Raw genomic sequence first — 18403 nt, forward strand, 5'->3', positions numbered from 1 at the left:
ACAACATAGCCTATGACGCTCTCGGGGTCCAGACGTGTGACTGTGCAAAATTTTGTGGCTGTAGCTGCTACGGTTCAGATGCCAATCCCGGACATACATACATACATACATACATACACACACACACACATTCAGCTTTATATATTAGATAGATATCTAATTCTTCTGGTTCCGACTTTGTTTGCTTATTCCCCATTTTCTTATCCTGAGCTTTTTTCTTTTCTTGCCCTAGGTGGCGTTTGGGTATGAGAATACTTCGTTACCTTCTTCCTAAGGAGCTAGGATGTTTAACGGCTTCTGCGTACCGTGTTGATGTAAGAAAATCCTGATTCCTACACCTATAGCAAACAACACAAATGCAACCAGACAGAGGATCAAAATACAACGTATCTTGTCCCAGGCTAATTTATCTGTCCTGGGCTCATACTATCATACACTTATCCGTCACCAGGTTTTCGTCAAAGACAGGATCAGAGATTGAACATAGGCGCGGAGGTCTCCCCGAAAGGACGCAACCACGTTGCCCAGTGGGACAGTCACTTCTTCTGTTTCAACACCCTGGGCGGCTTATAGGGCTATTCCCAACTTCCACACACCTTCTATTCACATTCACTCTCATTCAATGCCGTACTCCGTGAGGTGGTCAATTTCTAAGTAGTTCAAGAACCCGAGCTATAGGTATCCTCCTCTACTAGAACTACCCGCTAAAGGACACGACACAGAAAATCTTACGGACAGTGCAGGGCAGATATAAGAGATCTAACAGTGTCTCTTACCTGGCCAGGTTTTTATTCATCTGCCGTCCATTATCCCAGATTCTCTTTTCGTTCGTATTCTGCCGGTGTTCTTGAAGGAGTACACAGACCTCGGGTCCCTGTTCGGGCGCCAGGAAATGTCGGGACCACACTCAGTTGGAGCAGCCTTTGGAAGTGGGGAATCACCAGAAATAATACACAAGACACGTCTCGTATAGTATATCACTGGGAAGCCTCTGAATGCACGCCTTCCTTCAAGGTGCTATCCCCTCTTTATATAGTTGTACAGGTAGTTTCAGTGGTTATACAAGTTTTGCCTGTTTAAACAAAGAGAGAAAAGAGAAGACAAAAAAAACAGTTTCGGCTATGTGATAGTTTCACAACAAACAAAACAGTACAGTTTCGCCTAAGTGGCAGTTTCACAAACAAAAAATAGGATTTCACACTATAGCTAAAATGTCCTTGAATGGACAGGTCAATATTGATCACAAATTCTTTTTGGTTTATTGAGATAACCATTTTTGTTCCGCTCTTCACAGTTTCAACAATTTTATTGCAGATATTATCAGAATAACATGAATGACAAGGAATATGAAGTACAAGGATCCCCTCGCAGGGGGAAGTATATCAATGTAAATAATATTAATGCAATATCCTTGACTTATTAATTTTAGCTGGAAAGAACAAATATACATTCGTATAACATTAGCTGCATTGTATTAATAATAAAGGCAAAGGAAAAAAAATAAAACAGACAAACAAAACAAAGCAAAAAAATAAATAAATAAAAAAAGGGAAGGAATGTAAAATCTTGGGTAATAGCTTTGGGGGTTATGTTGACGTACTCTATAATTCGTGTAGGACGTACGTCCTAGTCATCAATTAGTAGTATCCATGTTTTAATTTATACAGATAGTGACATTATTCTGGAAACGTCGCCATCAGTCTGAGTCTGGATCCATGGGTTCCAAATACCTCAGAAGATTTCCAGAGAATCGGATCTGGTGGCTTCTATTTTTTCACATAGCATAATTAAATTTATCTGTCTTTGGCCATCGATAAAGTATTGGTTTTCCATTTCCCAACTATGTGGTTTCTAGTTGCCATGGTAATATAATCTATAAGCCGACACATCTTACCATAGGCATTGATTGGCCTATCACCTAAGGAAGTACCGTTGGTGGAAGGAGTACCGTATTTTTCCGACTAAGACGCACTTTTTTCCCCAAAAAATTGTGAGGAAAATGGGGGGTGCGTCTTTTAGTTGGAATGCAGGCTTACCGGCAGTGTGGCGGCGGCAGAGGTGCGGGGATGATGTGGTGCGGTGAGCGGTATGGCGTGAGCAGGGTCCCTTCCACATTAGAGGTGACGCCGCGGCCCGGTATTGAAGGAGAGCAGCAGAGCTGGGTGAGTCACGGCGTTCCCGGTGGCGGCGGCCATCTTCCTGAGGCCGTGCGTGCGCAGATTGAGTTTTCTGCTTCCTGGGGCTTCAGGAAAATGGCTGCGGGAGGCCGAACGTGCGCAGATTGAGATCACGGCGGCCATTTTCCTGAAGCCGAGTTCGCAGATTCAGATTTTGGCTTCAGGAAAATGGCCGCCGCGATCTCCATCTGCGCACGCGCGGCCTCCCACGGCCATTTTCCTGAAGCCCTGGGAAGCAGAGTACTGAATCTGCGCACGTGCGGCCTCAGGAAGACGGCCGCCGCCACCGGGAAAACCGTGACTCACCCAGCTCTGCTGCACTCCTTCAATACCGGGCCGCGGCGTCACCTCTAATGTGGAAGGGACCGCACATCTGCCGCCGCCACAGCCTCCCCATGGACACCATGCACGCCGTACCGCCCACCGCGCCTCAGCATCACCGCACCTCCGCTGACACCATGCCTCCTGTGACCCTGCTCTGCCACTGCCTGCCCTCAGGTAAGAGATCTTAAATTCGGACAATAAGACGGACCCCCATCTTATAAGAAATCTTTTTTTCTGCAATTTTCACCCCAAATTTGGGGTGCGTCTTATGGTACGGTGCGTCTTATAGTCCGAAAAATATGGTAGTTCCTTTTTCAGGACAGTGTTAATTAATTTAACTACATCCTTCCAAAGATATTCTCTGGTGTTCTTTTAAACTGCTCATCATACAGTACCCCCACAGATCCTGTACTTGGCACAACGGCTCATGCACTTACATGTCTGAATTAATCAGACATTGTACCTAATGTGCGACTCTTAGACTTCCATGAGGCTCTACTGGACCTCTGTATGCCTTTTATTTCATCGGGAACTATTTGTCAGATTCTGAATTAATTCGACAAAATGTTTTCTTCCAAAGAAACATAATGCTAATTTTGCACTGCACATAGAAACATACATTAATGTAATACTATTGTAGGAACTCAAGGATTCTGATAGCATGGGGCAATGAACAGACAGAGACGGGTTTCTTTAGTGCAAATAGTGTATTTGTACAACAGCAATAACACCCAAAACAATATACTGATAACCCACAGTGTCCTGGAATGAAACGAGTCCTTGAAATATATACAGTAAATCGGCAGAATTCTTAAGGCAGAGTCCTCAGCAAGGTGAGCAAAAGGTGAGTGTGACAGGTGACGTGGTGCAGATCCAAACACTGTCGGTGCAGAAAGAGTCAATTCCAGGTATGAAGTAAACACAGGGAAGTCCAGAACAAGTCCACAAGTTCATCCCAGGTGTGGCATGAACACGGGTAAGTCCAGAAACTAGTTCACAAGTTGATCCCAGATTTGGCATAAACACAGGTAAGTTCAGAAACAGGTTCACATAAGTATTTTACTGGTGTTGTTTCCAACAGCTCCCACCGGGGGGGAGTAAATGAAGGATTACGTAGCAACTCACAGTCCAGAAACAAGTCCATAAACAAAGTTCCAAAAACACAGTTCTTACCAGGAGGAATGAACCAAGGGTTAAGTTCCAAGTCAGCAGACTAATGATAACATAGAGAGTGTAGCTTACATATGCAGGGAATGTCCAGAGCCAGAGGTAGTGTCAGGACTCTGAACATTTTTTACCTTTTGTGCATTACTGCCCTTTTCCAAGATGGCATCTTTGGTCTCATGTGCACTGTGTCTTCCTGATATAAGACTCCACCCCAGCCTTCAGTCTGTGCTAGAGTATTCTGCCTTGCATCCAGCTCCTGACCTCTGATTACTCCCTGGCTATATACCTGCGTGGTGATCCTGCTACTCTGCTCTGAGTTCCTGCTGCATAGACCAGTTTCCGGTAATCCTCCTTCATCTGCTGCTCGTGTTTACTTCCATCTGCATTTGCTGGACATGTTAGCTGTTTCTGCTCTGCAAAAACCTGAGACTATTAACCAGGCCTCCCTGGTTGAGCTAAGATATGATTTGAACTGCCTTATAAGCTTATCTATTGGTGTTTGGACTAAGACAAGGATTATTCATGTCAAGTATCCTCAAGAATAACTGTGCTTCATAGACTTTCTGCTTGATTGCATTTTCCTCTGAAGTTTCCTATAGACTGCTAAGCTGCGTTTAATATTTACACCAAGTGTTGTGGACTTGAGTTTCTCTCTGCACCTGTTTGAATCACCATGTGATAATATAGACTTTACCACTTATAAAACTGTGTCCTGTAGTTGTCTTGTTCCACGCAAAGAGTCTCCTGAGTTATCCCCTATAATTATTACAGGATACTTTAGCCATAAAAAAAAGGAGACTGCTGGAACAATGACTGCAGAAAGCAGATTAGAGCAGGTGTTTTCCATAATTAGATCACTGCAGAAAGATGTGGAAGGTCTGCAAAAGAAGTTTGGAAGCTTTGAACACAATCAACAAGTGTTTGGACAAACTTTGCAGGACTTAAGCAACCGCATGGCAGCCCAGGAAAACAAACTTCCTGGCATAGAGTCCCAGTATGGACGGGCTTTTCAGGACATAAGCACGCAAATAGCTGCACAAATGACTTTACCCTCTGGGCAACCGCCACCAGCTAGCCCACCTAAGTTGCCCCCATTCAGATTTAATGGTGATCGCGACAAATTTTGTGGCTTTGTGAATCAATGTATGCTATATTTTGATGTGCATGCTGACCGTTTTCCTACTGATAGCTCCAAAGTATTGTGTGTAATAATGCTACTGACCTCACGAGCGCTCGCCTGGGTGAATCCGATGATTGAGTCTCGTGACCCACGGTTAAATAACTTGGATGATTCCTTGGCCGCTATGGCATTAATGTTTGATGACCCTAATCGCCGTGCAACCGCTGAATCTGCTTTGTTGTCTTTACAACAGGCTAAACGTTCTGTTATTGAGTATGCCACTGAACTCAGGAGATTAGCGGTAGATACCAATTGGGACAGTTATGCACAATTGCCTATTTTTAAAAGAGGTCTCTCTAGTATTATAAAAGATGAACTAGCTCGCTCTGAGTCACCACAAGAGCTAGAAACATTTATACAGCATTGTGTGCGCATAGACATTCGCCTTTCTGAGCGTAGGCAGGAGAAGTTTGCTGCATATAACCGTATTTCTAACTTTTCCCTTCCTTCCAAAGAGCCTGCAGGTAAAACCTCTCGGGGGGTGGAGGAGGTGCCCATGCAAATTGATTCCGTTCAGAGGCGCGAGATCAATGAGCGCCGGGAGCATCGCCTTCGTGAAAGTCTATGTTTCTACTGCGGCCAGTCTGACCACTTCTTAATCAATTGTCCTAAGTGTCCTAGACGGCCTAACAAGGTGCTATCAGCAGTAGGGGAGTATGACAACTGTGATGATGAATCTGACATCTCTGAATGTAGCCTGCCTTTAAACGCTGTATTCCATTCACTTTCTATGACTTCACCCCCAAGGAGCTGAAGGAGAAGAACTCTCACTGTTCTCTCCCTATTAAGATCCTGTGTTCAGGACAGTGGATTTCCAGTGCAGCTATGATTGACTCAGGTGCAGGTGGCAATTTCATGGATATCGCATTTGCCAAGGAACATGGTATTGAAATTCAGCAAAGAGCCTCTCCAATTACCATGGAAACAGTGGATGGTCACCTTTAATCTCCGGGCTTGTGGATCAGGAGACCGTATCCCTTGAAATTTTGTTGGAGCCTAATCATCAGGAGCAACTTTCTTTCTTGCTAATTTCTTCTCATTTTCCTGTGATTTTAGGCATTCCTTGGTTGCGTTCTCAGAACCCAAGTATCAACTGGGAGACCAAGGAGATTATCTTTCCAACAAGGAGCAACTCATCGTTAACAGAAGCTGTCCCTGAGTCCACGGCTACGGAACCACATGTACAGGTATTTTCTTTACCTCCAGCATATAAAGAGTTCTCTGACATCTGTGACAAGAAGAATGCAGATCAGCTTCCTCCACACAGGCATTATGACTGTCCCATTGAGCTGCTTCCTGGGACAGCTTTTCCTTTTGGTAACGTATACCCTTTGGCGGCACCTGAGCTTCAAGCCTTAAAGGAGTATATTGATGAAAATCTGGCCAAAGGCTTCATACATCCTTCTTCCTCACCAGCAGGGGCACCTATATTTTTTGTAAATAAGAAGGATGGGACCCTGAGACCCTGTGTTGACTATCGGGAACTCAATAAGGTAACCGTACGAAACCGTTACCCTTTGCCTCTGATTCCCAAATTACTGGAAAGAGTCCGCCATGCTAAGATGTTCTCTAAACTGGATCTTCGTGGGGCTTATAATTTGGTGCGTATTCGTCCAGGGGACGAGTGGAAGACAGCATTCCGATGCCGGTATGGACACTTTGAATATCTTGTGATGCCCTTCGGGCTTTGTAATGCCCCGGCAATGTTTCAACACCTTGCTAATGACATTTTCAAATTTGTTGGACCAGTTTGTGGTGATCTATTTGGATGATATTCTAATCTTTTCTGACTCTCTACAGGAACATGAAGAACATGTCAAAGCTGTTTTAAGACGTCTGAAAGAGAACCATCTGTATATCAAGCCGGAGAAATGCGAGTTCCATCGTTCTGAGATACAGTTCTTAGGTTATATCATCTATCCCCAGGGGCTGAACATGGAATCTGGTAAGATTCAGGCTATCCTTGACTGGCTGGTACCCAAGAACGTTAAGGAGGTCCAACGTTTTATTGGTTTAGCAAATTTCTACAGACCAGAAATAAAACAAGAGACTGCCGCGCTCTAACACAGATGGATGAACAAATAACTGCGTAACACTGCCCACCTGGTTATGCTTGTGTTTACATGTGTCTGCACAGTCCCGGAGCTGAAGCAGCAACACCGGGTCGGTGTGCCCAGAGTCACTGGTGTATCCACTACCTTTGCTGGGTCTGCAGATGGGGAGCGTCCTCCCTAAACACCGTAGGTGGCTCCTGGAAAGCTTGCGTGTGCTGATCGGCGGTGTGCCTCGGCCGAAGGCGCCGCCGTGTGTGAGCGGGGTGTGCGGGGGGCGTGGTTGAGCGGTGACGTCACCTGTCCGTAGAAGACGGGCATGTACAGGGGCCAATGACCCAGCAAAGGTAGTGGATACACCAGTGACTCTGGGCACACCGAACCGGTGTTGCTGCTTCAGCTCCGGGACTGTGCAGACACGTGTAAACACAAGCATAACCAGGTGGGCAGTGTTACGCAGTTATTTGTTCATCCATCTGTGTTAGAGCGCGGCAGTCTCTTGTTTTATTTCTGGTTGGTCATTTATTTGGGCAGGTTTGCACATCCCACCTGCCAGGGTGCCAGCAGCTCACACAGTACAGCAGTTTAGGACAGCGCCGGTGTACCTTTGTTGTTTTTAAAATTTCTACAGACGCTTCATTCGAAATTTTTCTGATATTGTCCGTCCCATTACTTCCTTGACAAAGAAGGAAAGCCCTTTAAGTGGTCATCACAGGCTCAAGAAGCTTTTGATAGGCTTAAGATCTGTTTCACATCAGCACCGCTGTTGATACACCCAGATCCAACACTTTCATTCATTGTGGAGGTGGACGCTTCTGATAATGCTTTGGGGGCTAATCTCTCCCAAAGAACTGGAGAGAAGGGTCTGCTACATCCTTGTGCTTTCTTTTCCCATAGACTAACCTCAGCAGTGAAAAATTACGACGTGGGAGACAAGGAATTGCTGGCTATTATTGCGGCTTTCAAAGAATGGAGGCATCATCTGCAAGGAGCTGCACAACAGATCATAGTGCTAACTGACCATCGCAATTTAGAGTTCCTTAGATCCGCTAGATGTCTTTCTCCTCGTCAGGCTCGTTGGAACTTATTTTTAAATCAATTTAACTTTGTTATCTCGTACCGTCCAGGTTCTCGTAATGGGAAGGCTGATGCTTTATCCCGAATCCATGCTGCGGATTCCGTACCTGGAGCCCTGTCCAAGACCATTCTATCTGATGCCAATTTCATCAGAGTTATCCACGATCAGGACTTGTGGAAGGAGTGCAGGGAGGCCTATGACGGTGATGTATTTCTGGCCAACCTACCTGTGGATATTAATCTTGTCTTTAAGGGTGGCATGTGGTTCAGAGATCAACGTATCTACGTCCCTGAGGTCGTCCGTCTGCAGATCCTCAAGTTGGTACATGACTCCAAGTTGGCTGGTCACAGGGGGGTACAGAAGACACAAGAGTTCCTGAGCCGATTCTTCTGATGGCCAACTTGCCTGAAGGATACCAAGGACTATGTTCTCTCTTGCGAGGTATGTGCCCGTTACAAGACTCCTCATGTGGCACCTACGGGTCTTCTACAACCATTACCTGTTCTGTCCCGCCCTTGGGGGTCTATATCAATGGACTTTATTGTGGAGCTGCCTACATCGGGGGGCATGAATACAATCATGGTGGTAGTTGATCGCCTGACTAAAGCTCATTTTGTTCCATGCACCGGCCTCCCCTCAGCTAAAGATACAGTGAACTTGGTTATACAGAATGTCTTTCGGTTGCATGGGGTTCCGGATGAGATCATCTCTGACCGTGGAGTACAGTTCACTTCAAGATTCTGGAAGGGGTTTTGCTCTGCACTCAATATTAATGTCTGTCTCTCTTCCGCTTACCATCCCCAGACAAATGGTCAGACTGAGCATACCAACCAGACGCTGGAATAATATCTAAAATGCTATGTCAGCCATCTCCAGGATGATTGGTTGGAGTTTCTGCCGTTAGCCGAATTTTCATATAATAATTCTCAGAGCGCCTCCACTAAATTTACACCTTTCTTTGCCAATCTGGGTTATCATCCGTGTATTTTACCTAGGTCTCCAGTTAATTCTCCGGTTCCGGCAGTGGAGGAAAGGCTGACTGTGATGAGACAAAATCTGGAGGTTCTGAAGGAATCCCTGACCACAGCTCAAGAACGTTATAAGAGATCGGCTGATAGATTCCATAAATCTGCACCCATGTTCAAGGTAGGAGATTCCGTGTGGTTAGCAACTAAGAATCTGAGGTGAAACGTTCCTTCACAAAAACTTGGACAGAATTTCATTGGCCCTTTCAAGATCAACGGTATTGTGAGCTCTGTGGCCTGCCGGCTGAAGCTGCCTAGGACTATGAAGGTACACCCAGTTTTTCATGTATCTTTACTAAAGCCTGTATCTCCTAATACCTTCTAGGGACGTGTTGTGCCACCTCCGCAGCCTGTGGTGATTGATGGGCAAGAACAATTTGTGGTGGAGGAAATTATTGATTCCAGGATTCGCAGGAATCGGCTTCAATATCTGATAAGATGGCAGGGATATCCCCCTGAGGAAGACTCTTGGGAACCTGTGGAGAAGATCAATGCCCAACAGAAGATTTCTCGTTTTCATCAGAGATTCCCTGAGAAACCAGGTCCAGGATCATCCTGAGGCTGCTTCTAAGGAGGGAGTAATGTCAGGACTCTGAACATTTTTTACCTTTTGTGCATTACTGCCCTTTTCCAAGATGGCGTATTTGGTCTCATGTGCACTGTGTCTTCCTGCTATAAGACTCCACCCCAGCCTTCAGTCTGTGCTAGAGTATTCTGCTTTGCATCCAGCTCCTGACCTCTGATTACTCCCTGGCTATATACCTGCTCCTGTGAACCTGTGTGTTTATCCTGCTACTCTGCTCTGAGTTCCTGCTGCATATACCAGTTTCCAGTAATCCTCCTTCATCTGCTGCTCGTGTTTACTTCCATCTGCATTTGCTGGACATGTAAGCTGTTGCTGCTCTGCTTAAACCTGAGATTATCACCCAGGCCTTCCTGGTTGAGATAAGACATTGCTTGAACTGCCTTATAAGCATATCTATCTATGTTTGGACTAAGACAAGGACTTATTCGTGTCAAGTATCCTCAAGAATAACTGTGCTTCATAGACTTTCTGCGTGTTTGCATTTTCCTCTGAAGTTCCCTATAGACTGTTTAAGCTGCGTTTAATATTTACACCAAGTGTTGTGGACTTGAGTTCTCTCTGCACCTGTTTGAATCACCGTGTGATAATATAGACTTTACCACTTATAAAACTGTGTCACAACCTTATTTTGCTTCCCTCTCTCCAAAACACTATGCTTTGGTGCTGTTTCAGTGCCCAGTTTATGCTGTTTAAAAGCTGCTTTCCACTGCTGCTTAACAAATATCCGCACATAACATTCAAACAGTCTGAGCATATGAATTCCCATGTCAGAGGCTCTCAGCGGCCCCTCTTCCATGTAATCAGATAGGGGAATTCCCATACACACATTATTTGAATATAATATACAGGTCTTTGCTGTTGCAGTTGAAAGCAGCTTCTAAAGAAGCGTAAAATAAGCACTGAAACAAAGTGAATAAATCAAAATATTGGCACTTCAAACACCAATTTCACACTAATGGCACTTCAAAAACTTGCAAAACACATAGCCAACCAATGTAAGAGATGGCCAAATGAAGAGATCCATGAATAAAACTAAATATTTTATGAAATATTACTTAATATTCAGAAAAATAATAATAAAAAAAGACAAAAAAAGTTGTGCACAAAATACCCAATTGAAACGAAGTGGTTGGAAGAGAAGGAGGCAAAATAAGGTATTGTAGTATATTACAGTAGAAAAAAATCAAACCTTTGCAACGTCTAGAGGATAATTAAATTAAAAAAAAGTCTAGCTACTCTTTATGCAAGTCCTAACAGTAAGCTCCTTCAGTTATGCTTAGGTGCATCAGGATGCAGGATCAATATACAATGATGTTCCCCTAGTCAAGGTTGTTTAGACACCTAGGTTTGCTTTTCCAACTTCATAAACTGACTATTCCCTTGCACCTAAGATATCCCTCCTATTGACAGGTGCTATTGTGACAAGATAATCAATGTTTTTTACTTTCCATAGTTTAATTTTATGACTGATCACCGTATATTAAGGAGACACAGATGAGACCAATTATGTGATTAAAACAAACATCTAGATAGTAGAAAAGGATGATAGGGTTGAAAAAAATGGGTCAGAAGTAACATCCTTCTGGAGGTTTTCATGGCTGTATCCCGGAGATATGACGGATGACGTTTTATTCTGCTAGAAACAGCTAGTTCAGATCAGTAGATTTATGACTTTTGCAGTAGACTGACTGCTGAATTCTGCACAAACCTAGTAAGACTTATAGGAATTACAATTCTTGTTGAATGTATATCAGTTTTCCGGTGGTATCATCATGTATCATTAGGCAAATCCAAACAAAAGACTTTAGTCTCATCAGCGTTCTCTTTCAGTTGGAAACAATTTGTCACTTCGGTTCTTGATGTTTTTGCAGTCATCAGAAATTTTGTATAAAAAGCCTTGACTTTAACAACAATCAAGAGCCCAGTGGCACATTTTCTCTAAAGACCTCTTATACAGCAGTTCATCCAGCTGTGCTAATGTCAGTTGCTTCAATATCTAACACTTCAGACTGCACTTTACCGTTGAACTTGATGCTATAAAGGAACAAAATTGGTCCTTCTGCTTCTTAATGTCAGGTGGTTGATGAATTGGTGTTGTGTTTTTTTTTTGAGACCTTCAATCCTGCTGAATGCTGATTTTCCAGAACGAGAATTATAGCATGTTTCCTCATGTTATTAGCATGCATATTAATATGGTTGGGATTGACTTCCATGATTACTATACATCTCGCTCCGACCCCGAGATGACGGCTTTGGCTCTCATACTCGTGTTTCAGGCTCTCTCTAGGTACCGTCCATTATATTATTCTTTACAAAGTCCTTTTCTGGACATTGATTAAAAATGTATACTGTATATAGCTAAATACCTACTACACAAACCATAACCTATAATTACTCTCTATTATTGCACTATGTGGTGTAGCAACATATCCACGTATAAGTGTAATTTAATCACAATTCTAGGTGTGAATTACCCTGAAAGAGCAAACATCCAAATACTTAAAGGGAACCTGTCACCCCCAAAATCGACGGTGAGCTAAGCCCACCGGCATCAGGGGCTTATCTACAGCATTCTGTAATGCTGTAGATAAGCCCAGATGTATCCTGAAAGATGAGATAAAGAGGTTAGATTATACTCACCTGGGCGGGCGGTCCGATCCAATGGGTGTCGCGGTCCGGTCAGGGGCCTACCATCTTCATAGGATGACGTCCTCTTCTGGTCTTCACGTTGTGGCTCCGGCGCAAGCATACTTTGTCTGACCTGTTGAGGGCAGAGCAAAGTACTGCAGTGCGCAGGCGCCGGGAAAAGTCAGAGAGGCCCAGCGCCTGCGCACTGCAGTACTTTGCTCTGCCCTCAACAGGGCAGACAAAATATGCCTGCACCAGAGCCGCAGCATGAAGACAAGAAGAGGACGTCATCTGATGAAGATAGGAGGCTCCGGATCGGACCGCGACACCCATCGGACTGGACTGGGCCCGGGACCGCCCCTGGATGAGTATAATCTAACCTCTTTTTCTCATCTTTCAGGATACATCGGGGGCTTATCTACAGCATTACAGAATGCTGTAGAAAAGCCGATGATGCTGGTGGGCTTACCTCACCCTCGATTTTGGGGGTGACAGGTTCCCTTTAACCCAACATCATCAATACTCAGGGGGTGTAAAAATTTTGGGTGTTGGGACTGCAGTCGTACCCAGGCCTGGAGCCTAGGATGGCCCAAAAGGTTCCTTTGGCCCATGTGACAAGACTATTGAACATAGTTAGGGGTCCTTCTGGGCTTTTGAATTGGGTTAAATCTGTTCAAGTTATGTCACTGTCAATACTCCTATTCCCATACTGATCACATTCCAAAGTTACCCACCAAACACCATGATGGAATGCCAAGTCCCATGCACTGTCCAGCACCCCAATGTGCATTTCGCTTCCCGCTTCATCAGGAGATCCCAAAGTGGGAAGCAAAATGTGCTTTTCGGTACTGAACAGTATGTGATACTTCTGTGTTCAGCAAAGATCACTAGCATTTCCAATATTATCTATGACAATAATAATAATTTTGTAGCATTCTGAAATTAAGTCATCAATAGCTGTTACAGCTGAATGCAGTCCAAAACTTTTTTCTTTCTTCAAAAAAAAGAAGGGCTCAAACCTCATAATATTATCTGCAACATTGCCTGAAATTTGATTAGTAACTGTGTATACTATACGTTTGCTGATTTTAGATATGTTCACATGAAGGCAAATCTCCTTAATAAACATTGCACCGATCCAAAAGTATTAAGTGGGTTTTCCATTGAGTACACAATTTTAAAAGCGTTTAACAGATAAAAAACAAGACCCCTCACAGTAAACTTGGTATGATGCTGAATGGGGATATTGTTTACTGCAGTTACCCTCATAAATATTGATGCAGTGGATCAGATACCACTGTGTATTATTTTTACTTAAATTATACTTTTTGTCTACTGTTTTAATTACAGAGTTTGCCTATGGAGGACATCCCTACCCCTTTAGTGGCATTTTTGAGATCACACCTGGAAGTGCGGTGGAACTTGGAGAGACTTTCAAATTCAAGTAAGATTTTGTATATTATAACTACTGCTGTTGTGTAGACAGACAGGAGAATAGCACACAAGTACTAAAGCTACCATGTCTTCCCACTGCCGTGGCTGCTAGTCCCTAGCTCATCCTCATCGAACGCCAGCTTCCTGCTGCTGTCAAAGGGCCACAGATAAGATATGCTCTCCTGATTCGCCTCCAGGTTGCACACTGGTCTTTCTTCCTCCACAAAAGACCAGCAAAGCCAGCATACCTAAAGAAGATCTATCATCAAATTTTTCATGTTGAACAGGACACAGGATTTAAGAGTGGATGCTGAGCGGAAAAATAAAATACTTTTTTTGTATTCTGTCTTTCTGTTGTGGAAATATTAGCAATCAATATATTGTATACCTAATGAGTTAACTTTTTTCAGTTAAAGTGTGTGTTAGACAGTTTTCACTGAGAGCTTGTACTGCTCCCTGCTATCGTCTGATAGCACTGTCATCTCTGCTATACTACCTACTCATGCAGGAGGGTAGCCCAGGAGATCAGAGCTGTATAATTACATCTCACACACTGAGAAACCAGCTCTAAGCTATGGTGGGGGAGTGTTCATCTTTCCTTTGAGTGTTGCTGACTGCATATGATTGGTCAGCATCATACTGAGAGAAGAAGTACACGCCCTCAGTGAAAACTGTCTGGTAACGCCCACTTGGATTTGAGAAACGTTAAGTCATTGGGTGACAAACACTTTGATTACTAACATCTCTGTAATGGAGCGGAGAAATTGAAAATAAAATGTCTTAATCCACTCTGCAGCTACAATTACATTTTGTGTCCAGTTCAATAATAATAATAATAATAATCTTTATTTATATAGCGCCAACGTATTCCACAGCGCTTCAAGATAACAATTTGGTGAAAGATTCTCTTTAAGATACTTTTCCCTCAAAAATCCTTCTTGGGTAGAAATGATTCTACTGTTTCTGTTTGTGTAAATGCATTTTTCAGAGTAATCTTAACAATTCTGGCCTGGATTGTACTCAGATCTTGAATCTTGTCTACCATCTGCCCTCTCTGTCTGTTGGCCATTACTAATAGTGACTATCCTGAGGATGTGTCCTGGCAAAAAAACAAAAGGTTAAAGGGAAAAATCCAAAATTTCCTAGGGCTCCAGCACTCCTCAGTTTAACCCAACTCTAGTCCCTTGCAACTTAAGGGACCAACTACTTCCAGGTTTAGCTGTGTCAAAACCACAGAGAAATAGCAGACAAATACTTTAACCTTAGATGAGTGCTAACACCTGTAGGACCTATAGCTTGGGGTCACAAGAAGTCTTTGCCTCTGGAGGACAAGGATGGTGTGCACACTAGAGCTGGACAGCTGCAAACAGTACTGGAAATATTGGAGCAGAAATAATATGCATACTTACCCTGCCCTTCTTCTACCCACCATTTTCATCCATAAAGCATTCTTGTCATCATCCTATTAACCTTTAATATGCCATAACAAATAATGTTGCTTTACAATACTTAACTTTAGAATGCAACACATTTTTTTTTTCAGCGAGGCATAATTAATGCACAGCTCTTATTTGTGTCCCCCACAGGGAAGCTATAGCACTTGGCACAACAGATTTCACAGAAGAAGACATTGATAACATCATGGAGGAGCTGGGGAAGGAATACAAGGGAAACGCCTATCACCTAATGCACAAAAATTGCAATCATTTCTCTGCGGCTCTGGCCGAGGTTAGTGACATATGGTGACCCCCACCTCCCTGGCGCTACACTCATCTGCATTAAGCTCCCTGGCCGACTCTAAACATGACAACGATGCCCCCCCAGTTTTCTTTTTCTTTCTCATTTTAATTCAGGGGGAGGGAGTCTTACTGGATTACTGCTGTGGTGGAAAAGGTGGGTGGAAAAGGCATGAACAGACCAGACAGCGGTGTTACATATAATCACATGTCCATTGCCGATGTGAGATGTGAAATAAAGGTGCCAATAATATAAGGATGTCCATGAACTCATCTCTGCAATTGTGAATAACACTTTGTGCCCCATACTTGAGGACACCATGGGGAAAGATACATTTTGCTGTCCTAGTCCTGCAATTTTGATTTTGCTTGTCATATTGGGTGTAAGCTTGACATTCATACTGGTTTACACTGTTTTCCAGATGCTGTGTGGAAAGGAAATCCCACGTTGGGTGAACCGTTTAGCTTACTTTAGCTCATGCATACCCTTTCTCCAGAGTTGCCTACCGAAAGAGTGGTTGACACCGGCAGCTCTGCAGAGTCACATTTCCCTCGGCCTCCAGCGAGAGGACCAAGTAGACTCGACAGATGAGGACTCTCCGTCTACATCCAATGTGGCCGCGGGCACAACCACGACAACCTCCTCGGCCGGGCCGTCGCGAACCTGTAGGCACACTAGAGTGTAAATGACTCTGTTCTTCTCTTTACAATTACGAGACAAGACATTACCCTATTTCTAATTCAAGGACATTTAATATGTGGTTTATTTGGGGATTTTCTCGGTTCCATGAGTTCTCTCTAACATAGTGTGATTCTTTGCATTTTGAAAAGGATCATGATTATGCAAAAAAAAACAATTTTCTTTAAAAGATTAATTCCTAAGGAATTCTTGTGTTTGCAGCATTTTTCCTTTTGTGTGTTTTTTTTTTGTTTCTTCATTAAATGCACAGACAGGGTAAAGGGGCACATTTTTTATGATAATTGTCATTAAGTCATTCGATATGAATTATGACATATGGATAACAAGCAAAGGACGAATAATCTGGTTCAAAGTTGTGCCTTTCTGATATGAACGTGACCTGTACAAATATCTTATAGCTGCTAAGCGTGATTGACTTGTCCAGATTTCCTCACTATGAGAAGGGATCGTTTGCCACAAAGATATTACAGCACCAGTGGTGTAACTTAAGCCTTGGAGGTCCCAGTACTGGGCCCCCAACTATCGCAATCACTACGAAGACAGCATTTACCTTCTCATATAGGCCAAAGGAACCTTTTGCAACTTCTTGGTTCCAGGGCCTGGGTGCATCTGTAACCCATTCCATCAACTATAGTTATGCCCCTGAGTTTCACTTTCTGATACTGGTTGCGGGTTTTCGACTGCAGAGACGCCTACCAAAACTCAGAATGAAGAAGGTTGCAGGATTTCCAGTCTACACTGTACAGTACAAAAAATATTCACTTGAATGGCACAGCATAACAGTTCCCTGCGCAGCTGGTGAGGCTTAAAGAGGTTGCCTGGCCTTAGGCTACAAGTTTGCAGCCACTCTATGTGACTGCAGACTTGTGAAACCTCACATCACACACACACTGTGAGGTTTCTCCACTGTTGGTACCAGATGAGCGCGGTCATGTCACCACAAGTATGCGATCTGCATACTTCCGGCAACATTCAGACTAGACGTATCCTTCCTCACTCAATTCACTTGTATTGAGAGAGGCCGTGCCCGTCTATTCAGCATGTGACTGAATGTAAGCAAATCATATACTTGTGGTCACGCGCCTGCCTGCTCCCTTCGCTCACACCAGAGAAACCTCACAGCGTGCAGCGCGCCAGATATTAGAATTCACAAGTCTGTATCATACAGGCTGCAAGTCTGCAGTCATTCTAAGGCCGAACATCCCCTTTAATATTACAGATTGCTCCTACAATAGGGTAAGGACACCCTTTTACAGGGAACCTGTGATTACATTTTTACTAATGGAAGTAGTGGTATGGATATATAGGCCCTTGTCCCCCAATTAAAATGATACCTTTTATGTAGAGAAGTTAATCTCATGGTCCTTAATTTCATAGGCAGAAAGTCACTTCGATACTTGATTCAAAATATTTCGTAATGGTAGATACCATGCGAAAAATGAAGTGAGAGGTCAGAAAAGTGAAATAAAATTGTTATCTTTATTAGGTGACATTAAAGGGAACCTATCACCCCGTTTTTTTCGGTATGAGATAAAAATACTGTTAAATAGGGCCTGAGCTGTGCATTACAATAGTGTAGTTTGTGGACCCCGATTCCCCACCTATGCTGCCGAAATACGTTACCAAAGTAGTCATTTTCGCCTGTCAATCAGGCTGGTCAGGTCGGATGGGCGTGGCTTCTTCCCCCAGATATTGCGTAGTTTTCCGTTGGTGGCGTAGTGGTGTGCGCATGTCCAACGTCCCCAATCCTGCACGGGGGGGTGAAAATAGCAGCGATGTCCGTTATTCCATTGGTGGTCGGTGGGCGCGGCCATCTTCCTTTGGCCGCGCGTGCGCAGAAGCGGCGCTCTGCTGGCCGCGGCTTCAGGAAAATGGCCGCCGCGATCTCCATCTGCGCACGCGCGGCATCCCGCGGCCATTTTCCTGAAGCCGCGGCCAGCAGAGCGCCGCTTCTGCGCACGCGCGGCCAAAGGAAGATGGCCGCGCCCACCGACCACCAATGGAATAACGGACATCGCTGCTATTTTCACCCCCCCGTGCAGGATTGGGGACGTTGGACATGCGCACACCACTACGCCACCAACGGAAAACTACGCAATATCTGGGGGAAGAAGCCACGCCCATCCGACCTGACCAGCCTGATTGACAGGCGAAAATGACTACTTTGGTAACGTATTTCGGCAGCATAGGTGGGGAATCGGGGTCCACAAACTACACTATTGTAATGCACAGCTCAGGCCATATTTAACAGTATTTTTATCTCATACCGAAAAAAACGGGGTGATAGGTTCCCTTTAACATATAAAATCAATTAAAA

The 18403-nt window shown here is 44.0% G+C and overlaps 1 protein-coding gene across 1 annotated transcript in view; it reads left to right on the forward strand.

The window, feature by feature from the left end:
- The window catches only part of LOC143815245 (deubiquitinase DESI2-like), a 118224-nt gene extending 101954 nt beyond the window's left edge, over positions 1–16270 (forward strand). Inside the window, exons 3-5 of the mRNA XM_077294331.1 lie at positions 13567–13660; positions 15237–15378; positions 15809–16270. Of these exons, the coding sequence (XP_077150446.1) occupies positions 13567–13660; positions 15237–15378; positions 15809–16072 (500 nt within the window). The 3' untranslated portion in view covers positions 16073–16270. The remainder of the gene's footprint in view (positions 1–13566; positions 13661–15236; positions 15379–15808) is intronic.
- The last annotated feature ends 2133 nt before the right edge of the window (positions 16271–18403 follow it).

Source organism: Ranitomeya variabilis, chromosome 1, assembly GCF_051348905.1.
Source record: "Ranitomeya variabilis isolate aRanVar5 chromosome 1, aRanVar5.hap1, whole genome shotgun sequence".
NCBI lineage: Eukaryota > Metazoa > Chordata > Amphibia > Anura > Dendrobatidae > Ranitomeya > Ranitomeya variabilis.